The sequence below is a fragment of the Oreochromis aureus genome, linkage group 13 (genome assembly GCF_013358895.1).
Source record: "Oreochromis aureus strain Israel breed Guangdong linkage group 13, ZZ_aureus, whole genome shotgun sequence".
NCBI lineage: Eukaryota > Metazoa > Chordata > Actinopteri > Cichliformes > Cichlidae > Oreochromis > Oreochromis aureus.
Window position 1 is genome coordinate 6740779 of NC_052954.1, and position 10512 is coordinate 6751290.

General features: G+C 40.5%; 1 protein-coding gene across 1 annotated transcript; it reads left to right on the forward strand.

Moving 5' to 3' along the window:
- The first annotated feature begins 229 nt into the window (after positions 1 to 229).
- LOC116315107 (hydroxycarboxylic acid receptor 2-like) lies at positions 230 to 3322 on the forward strand. Its single transcript, XM_031733282.2, has 2 exons — positions 230 to 357; positions 910 to 3322. The coding sequence occupies exon 2, from the start codon at positions 977 to 979 to the stop codon at positions 1931 to 1933; it is 957 nt and encodes a 318-aa protein (XP_031589142.1). The 5' UTR covers positions 230 to 357; positions 910 to 976; the 3' UTR covers positions 1934 to 3322.
- Positions 3323 to 10512: the final 7190 nt, after the last annotated feature.

Genomic DNA, 10512 nt, shown 5'->3' on the forward strand with positions numbered 1-10512 from the left:
CCCCCCACTTAGCAAACAAAAAGGTATCATCTCCCTATAATGTCAAATAATTTACGATTCTCTCAAAATATTAATTATTACACAATTTCCTGACATATTGTGTGCCATAAAAAGTCAAGAAAAATGTCATAAAGGTGCTTATTACACGTCACCATCTATAATAGCAGAAGTGGTTCAGTTGCAGAGCCGCTTCTCTGGAGCACTCATAACCCACAAGTTCTAACAAGCTCTCAGACAAAGACAGCAGTTATAAACTGCCAAGGATCTTATCACATCATATCACTTTCACTGCACAAGCTGATTTTCACACATCGCCGCCTTCTCGTGCGGAAGGCAAAAATTCAGTGTTGACTGCTGGTGAGTATAAAACTTTCTACTTTATATCTGTTTAGAATCCAGGGCATAAATTATGATTATTTTTTATCCACAGTGTGCACATAAATGCTACCATGGCAACTCCTAAAACCAAAAGTTGTTTGTCTAACATGAATCCTGATGTTTTTTTTAATGGTTAATCCTACGCTACATAGAAAGGAAAATGTATCTTTTATGAAATCATTTTCATAACTTACAAAGTTTGGAAACTGCTTTGTTAGACTGCATGGGAGATTCACACTGAAGTTTGAAAAACAAATAACTACATGGTATGCATGAATGGAAATCATTAAATGAGCTTCTTTACTTTCTTCCAAAAAGTTAGCTGAAAGCTTCTAACATTAAACTAGTTACTGTATTCATGTTTAGCTTCAGATATCTATCTTACTGATAGATGCTTTCATCTAAAGTGAAACAGACGAATAAGGTAGAACAGAAGGATGTGTAAAGTTTCAGGTGTGTGTGTTAGTATTTCACAAAATGTTCAATAAAAGAAAAAAATTATTTTCTTTGCACTTCTCTCTTTTATAAAAGAACACATGACCTGCTGAAAATAAGGAACTACGGATAAACCAAAGAGCTCAGAAGGGACGTAGCTGAAATGAAGGCAGCAAATAATTCTTTACTGCACTGCGACGAGCACAAGAAAAATAATACAGAAAATCTGTTCATGGAAATAGGCTTGATAATTGAGATACTGGGCCTGCCGGGAACAATAATATCTTTGTGGATTTTCTGCTGTTGCATGAAGTCATGGAAACCCCACACCCTCTTCCTCTTCAATCTGGTTCTTGCTGACTTCTTGGTCCTCATCAACGTGCCTTTCCGCATCGACACCTACCTGCGAGACAGGTGGGTGTTTGGATGGGTCTGGTGCAGAATCAGCCTCTTCATGCTGACTGTCAATCGCTCTGCCAGTATTGGATTCATGACGGCGGTGGCACTTGATCGCTACTTTAAGGTGGTCCACCCACATCACTGCATCAGCCAAATCACTTCCGTACAGGCGGGCTGGCTTGCGGGCTTGATCTGGGCTGCTGTGGTGGTCCGTGGGATTCCGCTGCTGACCGCTAAACTTCTCCACGAGGAGAGTGGCAAGTGCCGTAGCTTCAACTCCTATGAAGAAGACCCTGTGCCGATTACGCTGCATTACATTGCCTTTGTTGCTGAGTTCCTCCTGCCCTGGTTCTTGCTGCTCTTCTGCTCAGCAAAGATAGTCTGTTGGCTTCGCCATTGGCGACTAGGCAGGCAGCTGAGGGGACGGAAGGCCATCAGAGCGGTCATGGTGATCATTCTGGTGTTTACCTTGTGCTTCATGCCAAGCGTCATCACAGGCCTAGCGGCAATCTACATCAAGAAAATCCACCCCCATGACTGCAAGTCCTACACTAAGGTAACCCAGGCCTTCATGATATGCATCGTCTTCACCTACCTCAACAGCGCTTTGGACCCTATCGTCTACACTTTCTCCAGCTCCATGTTTCGTGATGCCCTCAAGACCTCCATCTGCTTCAAGAAGATCTTCAGACCGGTTAGCACGAGAGTCTCCAACAGCTGAAAGGCAAAGATAGATTTTAAAATACAATGAATGTCTACTTCAATGTAAGACTGGAAGCAGCATCTGTGGAAGATGCTAAAGACTCTAATGACTTCTGTGAGTAAGGAGTGAGGAGTCCATGAACTGTTTGACGCTGGTTTCATATATTGTTACTGACTAAAAAAAACACTGTACGGCATCCCCAAACTACCTTCTGCTTAGCTGAAATAGACAAGTTTATAAACTGGCTAACGCTTGTTAGATAAAACATCAGACAAGAAAATTTAAGTAGAGAAAAAGCTAGCTCAAATCACCTTCTTACTATGTTAAAGATGAGTGACTGATGTGGGGAGAGTGTTTCTTGCCAAGAGCCACTAACTTCTCCAGCTACATATTTTACGATGTGTGTTTTCAGATTCGTACAGCACACATTAGACAAAACAAGCTGTTTTGTCAAGCTGTCAAAACAGTGTGTGAAACGCTTTTCAGTCTTTGGTGGAGTTTGTAAATGCTGTATGACATTAAGGTGGATGTTGCAAGAACAAGTTGTCTACAATTTGAACAGTTTGGTTGTATACACCTTTGTGACTCCATTTTTCATTTTTTAAGTATGCACATGTGGAAGAGCCTATTTAACTGTCAAAACCTGCCAAGCCCATAAATGCCACAATTATCGCTATAGTAGAGCACATTTCCCAAGCTTGAGTCAACAGTTTCATCGCCAAGATAGAGGACAATGTTTTGGTAAACAGTTTATCACTCCACGAAACCAGAAGAGGAGTAAGCGTGTATAATGATGTAGCAAGAAGATGATAAAAGAATATGGGACGATGCAGAACTGTGTAGAGGTGGGATACTGGTCCAAGCACCATGTTGCTACTGCAGTGCACTACTGCATATTTTTATTGTTTCCAAATAGCTTTTTGTACTGGTAGTCTACATTTTTTCACTGCTTCTGTGTTGTTGAACAAATGTATATATTGGAACACATATTCTAACAGAAGCAAATGCAAGCGCCTGCTTTCTTTAGAGAGTACCATGGCATTTCAAATAAAGAAATTAGAAAATAAGACACACATTTCCTAAAACATCCCTACAATCCTGCTTTACACACTGTTGAAGGAACTTGTAATTTTGTGCAGTGATGATTTTAATAATTTTGACACGAGTTAAAGATTTCGGGTGATTAACGGCCTCCTGCAGGTCATGTATTTTGTTTTGCTGTATGTTTGCACTGTTTTGAGAAATATATATTTTGAGGGCTGAGAGCTTCAAAAATCTTGGTGTTTTCTTGTGACATCCAGATTTATATTATACCCATTTCTTTCACAGGTACTCCAGTCGCCACTGAAGTACCTGTGTTCATCCTGCAATGTGGATATAATAAAATCAGTAAAACATGAACGTTCATTCTTTCTGTTTTTCTCAGGCCTCCATCCATCAACTACACACACTTTACTCAGCAGAAGAATGACAGGGATAAGAATGTTTTCCAGCAGACATTAGGCAATAGTAGAGAAAATCCTGAATGGGCCCAAACCCAACATAGCACTCACACATGTACCTACATGAATTCAAAGTTTTCAACAGCGGGAAGATTCTGGAATCTCTCTTCTCAGATATGTGATAAGAACAAAGCAAAGTTTGCTCAGACAAACAAGGAAAGAATCCACAGCTCATGAAGTTCAGTTATTTAGCTTGTTGTGATTTGTCGTACCACATAATTTGTCATTACATATTTAACATTATTCCTCAAAGGGCATCCTGCTGATCAGAGACGTTTACATAACATAATAAATGGAGCCCTGGACAACAAATGATGTTCGTTAATTAAATCTGTGTTGCCTAGTATGACTCGTCTGGCTTATTAACACCTTGGAACATGTGATGCTTAAGGACCTGCATCACTACATGCAGGTGTACTTAAACGCAGGTGGGGGGTTGGTTTTCATATGTACATGTGTATCAACTGTAATAGCTTGAAATTAACTATATATTAATTATAAATGAACTATATAATTCTTTTCCTTCGCCCTTTTTTTGCCGTATTTTTCCAGTAACCTATATTTGACAACAGTTTAATAAAACTGGAAATTCTGGTTTTGGTGTGCCACCCCAAAACTTTTAGTGGCCCCCCTCTATGACAAAATTCTAGATGCGCCTCTGACTACAGGATATGTTGACTCTCAGGAGCACTCCAGTAGGGGTAAAATACCTGGGGCTCTCCATCAGTTTTAACAACTGAAGAAGCCTCTTGAATGGACCAAAAAACAATCACAGGCCCTTTTTTCAAGTGGCTCAAGAGTTGGGAGTTCGCCTTGTAATCGGAAGGTTGCCGGTTCGAGCCCCGGCTTGGGGTTGTGTCCTTGGGCAAGACACTTCACCCGTTGCCTACTGGTGGTGGTCAGAGCGCCCGGTGGCGCCAGTGTCCGGCAACCTCGCTTCTGTCAGTGCGCCCCAGGGTGGCTGTGGCTACAATGTAACTTGCCATCACCTGTGTGTGAATGTGTATGTGGATGACTGGATATGGGACTAGTAAAGCGCTATATAAATACAGGCCATTTACCATTTCAAGTGCTTAATACTACCATCAAATGGATGGGTGAGACTCTACACAGACAATATGACTTTAAAAAAATAAAAATACCAACGTAACCCAAATAGATGTTGGAGAAAATGTGGTACACACTCACTTGCTCATACTCTGGCCTCTATAGATTGGAATAATGTTTTTGATGCGCTCAAGAAGATATTTAGATATTTGACCAAACCTTGTCCAAGGTTGCATTACTCTGGTTAATTCCTGCCGGACCTGAGGGATCAGCTAGTAAATACCTGTTATCTGTTGCAGCAACATTTAAAGGCATATAGATGAGACATATAGATGTCTCAAACGCAATCCACCAACATACCATATGTGGTTAAATGTGGTTGGAAAAAATAACATACTCCCTCAGGCTTCAGGAAGACTTCAAAAAGTCATGAAGACCTATTTTTACTTTATTTCAGGAAAAAAGAGAGAGAAATACAAAAGTGTGTTTAGATGGGGGCAGACAATTTTATTTTAAATATGTATGTATTTGCTTTGATGCTTTTAAGCCATGTATTTTTCTTTTAATGATATTATGATTGAAAATAAAAGAAAGGTGCCAGTGTCACAACAACTGTAAACGTGACAGCAGGAATGTAAATATGAGTATATAAGTGTAAATTAAAACAAAGTTTAAAAACAAACAAAAACAAAGCTAAAATGGTTTGAGGGGACTGACAAATATGTAAACATGACTAATTTTGCAAATTAGCCGATTTTACACAACCTCAGTAATTACACATACAAGTGAGGGAAGGCCTGTTTTACTCAACTGCTGTGACATGTTTCTTGCAGCATTTTGTCGGTCTCCATTTTGTGAGTCATGTGAGGTTTTTCTGTCAACGAATAACTTAGTCCACAGGGGTTAACATGTTGTTGGCCCATCATTTGAAGCTATAACAGCTTCAACTCTTCTGGAAAGGATTTCCACATAGTTTAGGAGTGAGTTTATGGGATTTTTTGACCATTCCTCCAGAAGCCCGTTTGTGAGATCAAACATTGATGTTGGACTTTACTGATGTTGGAGAAGGCCTGGCTGGGAGTCCCCACTCTAATTCACCTCAAAGGTGTTTTCTCGGGTTGAGGAGGGGACTCTTTGCAGGCCAGTCAAATTTATCTACACCAAACTCGCTCATCAATGTCTTTATGGAAATGCTTTATGGAAATGCTTTGTGCACTGGTGTGCAGTCATGTTGGAACAGGCATCCCCAAACAGTGAAATTCATCACTCACCCCACTATAGAATAGAATAGAACAGCCCTTTGTGATTGTACACACCACACCAACTGTGTCAGTAAAGTGTAAATAGTAGACAGCAGAAGGAAATAGCAAACCCATGCTTGTGACTTGTGACTTTATACACTATATATATATATATATATATATATATATATATATATATATATATATATATATATATATATATATATATATATATATATATATATGTATGTATGCGCGTATGAAACTTGGACCTCGATGCATGAACCACCATGGGTACTCCACTGAGGGCGCTGCTAAAGCCTAAAGGCAGATGTCTGGCAGCACTTTGGATTCAAGAACTGTGAAGACAGCAAAGAGCTGGACAAAAGCAAAGCCATATGGTAAAACATTGTGGAAATACCACAAATCTCAGAAATCATTTAGCAAGGCATCATCCAGATATGCTAGCAAAAATACCCGACATGAAGCAAAGGTCACTCAAAAAGGCATTTGCAGTCAAGTTTGCATCCACTTTTCCACGTGCCCAAAAAATAACCCAGTTTGTCAAACTTTCATATGTAAAGACGTACGTCTGTACAGCGTTGCTGAAAATGATGGCTTCCAAAAACACGCTACATTTTACCAACATGCAAAAATTTTAATGGAGTGGTAATCCCAAACATGTATGCAGAAGTGAAACACGATGTTACAGCCTCACTCTAGTCAGCAGAGAGAGTCGCTATAACTTGTGACAGCTGGACATTCAGAGCAACAGATAATTACTTGACCATCACCTCACACCATATCGACAAGGAGTGGAGACTCATGTCTCATGTCTTACATACAAGAACAACTGAAGCAAGCCACACAGCAGTTAATTTATCTGAAATAATGTCCAAGACAATAGAAGAATGTGAGCTTACAAACAAAAACTCGGTCATCGTAACTGACAACACTGCAAATATGGTGCGAACTGTGGAAATAATGGGCAGGTTGCACATTGGTTGTTTTGCCCACACACTCAATTTGGCTTCACAAGTAGGTCTGAAAGTTCCAGCTGTTGCTCAGCTGCTTGGCCGAGTGAGATGTATAGCATCCTTTTTTCATAGCAGCACTATTGCAAGTTGCAAGCTTAAAGAGAAGCAAACGATACTGAAGCTAACTGCCCATAAGCTGGTGACTGATTGGGTGACCAGATGGATATGCAGGAACGCTTCCTAGAGCAACAACCAGCAATCTCTGCAGCTCTGCTCTCACCTGAAGTGAAAGTGATCTCTGTACAGAGGCTGACATAACTGATGGAGAAGACATAGTGAAAGCTCTGAAACCACTGAAAGCAGCTACACTGGTTATGTCTGAAGAAAAATCCCCAACTCTATCCATCACCTCTGCATGCACAACTGCTGGAGAAGATGATCAGTATCTCTCACGACTCTTCAATGATTAAAGACCTCAACACTGCTGTTTACAACAACATGAAGTCAAAGTCTGTTTATGAATTGTGTGTATATGCCATACATGTGTGTAGGGATGACATAAAATTATTAATATAGTGCAAAATGTAAATATTTTAAAAATGTTAGTTAAAAAAATTGATTGTTCCTTTGCACTACTCGAGTTTGAATATAAAGAGTCATTTCCTTCCATTGCCAATATATTTATGTTAAATTTTCTGGTGAGTTCAAAATTATTTTGCAAATTAATTTCTCTTTATCAATTAAGTTTTCATCTTTCTACAGCAAGAGTCTGATGGTGACAGAGCTGAGGAAACTGTCCCTAACATCTCCCTTGGTCGTGTTGAAATGGATTATGCCCCTCCAACTCAGAGGTCAAAGGACTCTGCATTCATGTTTCTCCTTGGGCCCGCCTACTCACCAAAAACCACAGCATCACAGAAAACACCAACTCAAAGGGCAAAGGAAGAAGTGAATCGATACAGGGAAGTTAAACCTGTTCCACTTTCTAAGGATCCTTTGATCTGGTGGAGGGACCATGCAGGGGAATATCCTCTTTTGGCTCTCCAAGCAAAGCAAAGCAGTATCTTTCCTTACCTGGGACCAGTGTTTGTTCTGAAAAAGTTTTTTCAACTGCTGGTGACATTGTTGCTGCACAAAGGAGCTGCATGACTCCACAACATGTAGACCAGCTTCTCTTCTTGCAGACTCTCCAAGAAGTGAGAGGATAGTTATAAGACTGACTGATTCAAACTCGAATCGAATCTGAGATCGAATTGAATCAGGACCTTGTGAATTGGAATCGAATCAGTTGTAGAAATCCGTGACAGTACCCAGCTGTAGTGTGGATTTCTAGGATTATGGTGTTGAACACTGAGCTGTAGACCATGAAGAGCATCCTCACATAGCTCCTCCTGTTCTTCACATGGCGTGATGGTGATGGCATCCTCTGTGGACCGATTTGCTCTGTAAGCAAACTGGTGGGGGTCAGTCTGGGGGGGTAGATAGTCTCTGATGTACTGAGATAGTGTCCTCTCAAAACACTTTATGACTACAGATGTGAGGGGTATAGGTCTGTAGTCATTGAGGCTGTCTATGCCAGTCTTTTTAAGGATGGGAATGATAGTGGAGGGCTTCAGACAGGTGCAAACAGTGGCATACGTCAGGGAGAGGTGGAATAACCTGGTTAGATCCCACTCCACACCTGGCGGGGATTGCTATCAACGACAAAGCCCTCTATCCTCCTCCTAACCCTTGGCCTGTTTAGTCCCTTTTCCATTAGTACCTACTTGGATCAGCTAGCCACGACTTGATTCAGCTCAGCTGGTTTTCCATTACAATTACCACCTAATGCCTGTGGTTGTGTCATAGCAATGAGGCTGAGCATGACGTAATTAGTATGCCACATGAACGCTACAACAAAGTTGGATGTCGAGGCGAAGATATCGCTCCTGCTCACTCTGTGGCTTTTTTGTCAGACTCAGGGATCACGATGTTGTTTTTGTAGCCATTTCTCTCATTGACTCGTTTAAAAAATGGCGGTTTTGATTTTTGTGAATCAGACATTCTCATGACTCATCAAATGATGCTACTGACCGGTCAGTTGGTGGCATGCAGTCTGATGGCATCACATTTTAGTATCTGCTCAGATTGCTTTGGAACCCTGGCTGAGCAGGTACTATTTCAGCACCTGGTACCAGGTAATATGACCTAATGGAAAACCGTGGCAAGTTGATTCGAGTTGGTTCTAATGGAAAAGGGGCTTTTTATCCCCCTCCTCAGGATGGCCCTGGCAGTGCTGTACAGAGAACTGTTCCTCAGGTTTGATCAGAGCCTGTACTTCACTTGTCATCCAAGGTTTTTTGGTTAGGAAAAAACTGGATGGTTTTGGTCACTGCCACATTCTCTTCAGAGCACCTAATGTAGAAAAAGACAGACTGAGTGAATGTCTCCAGGTCCTGCCATTCAAAGATGGACCAGTCTGTCAGATTGATACAGTCCTGTAGCTGGAGAAAAGCATAATCGGGCCATGTTTTAATCACCCAGGTGCTTCGAGGGGTTTGTTTTTTGATACTTGCCTTATTAAAGTCCCTTTGCTGTGGGGTTTTACTTTGCCTACTACTTCCATGGCTGAGTTGCTGTCATTCCTAATTGCTTCCACTTTGTTATAATATCACTAACAGCTGACTGTGGAATATGTAGTAGTGAGGAAATTTCACAGTTGGACTTGTTGCACAGGTGGCATCCTATCACAGTGGACTTCACTGAGTTCCTGAAAGCGACCCATCCTTTCACAAATGCTTGTAGAAGCAGTTTGCATGCCTAGGTGTTTGATTTTATACACCTGTGGCCATGGAAGTGATGGGAATACATGAATTCAATGATTTGGATGGCTGATGCTTTTGGCAATATAGTGTACTTTTCTCAACTTCAGCATCAGTATCTCACAAAGCAAAGCAGTGCTGGAAATCACTGTACTACCTGTCACTCTGCTCCCTTTGAGCAGAGAGTTTCATCAACCACAAACCTAATGCTCTCCCTAACAAGAGAATACCTCTGCATGCTTCTGTTCTCATGTTCTCTCCTTGCTACCACCATGCATCCTTACAGCTCTTCCTCTATCATCGGCAGACTATGTCTGTGGCCTGAATACTGCAAACCATAAATGAGAAATGCTCGCTCTGATTTCCACAGGTGATATTAGAGATGATATTTACATTTGATGAAATCGTTTGTGTATGTGTGTCTGCCATTGTTAGACGACATATTTCTCATTTATCAAAATTACCATGTTGTGGCAAACATGGTTTTCATTGTAAAAAAGAGGAAGACAGATTCAAAATATTGAAACTGTTTCGTTCCTCTTCTATCATTGCTTCTGCATTCTGCATGAGTGTACTCGGGGAGGATTCCATCCGACAATTTGTTCAGTGATTGAAGGGACCAGAAACTGGTCGAATACACTAAAACTCTCTAAAACTTAAAAACAAGCCTATTTGAAAAACACATATACAGAAAAACCCAACTTAAATGGAAATAAAAACTGTTTAAATTTTTTTTTAAAGAATTTAATTTGATGAATTTGAACTGAGCTAGCTGTGTACTACATCACTGACATCAACACTGTTTTTCAGACAATTTTTCAGACATCTGATTAAAATATTGTGGTTACAGTATTAAAGACTGAGCTGAGGTCAAGGAGAATTAAAATAGAGAGCAGCACGAGTGAGCTTGACCAGAGCTGTATCAATTATATTATGGGAGCAGAAATAAATTCATGAAATAAATCAGTTGAATGGCCAAAGTATTTTCTAAAATCTTGGCAAAATGGCAGCTTGGAGGTTGGTTTAAAA

Excerpts from the sequence above, each read along its gene's own strand:
- LOC116315107 (XM_031733282.2), top strand. The coding sequence starts at position 977 with ATGAAGGCAGCAAATAATTCTTTACTGCACTGCGACGAGCACAAGAAA.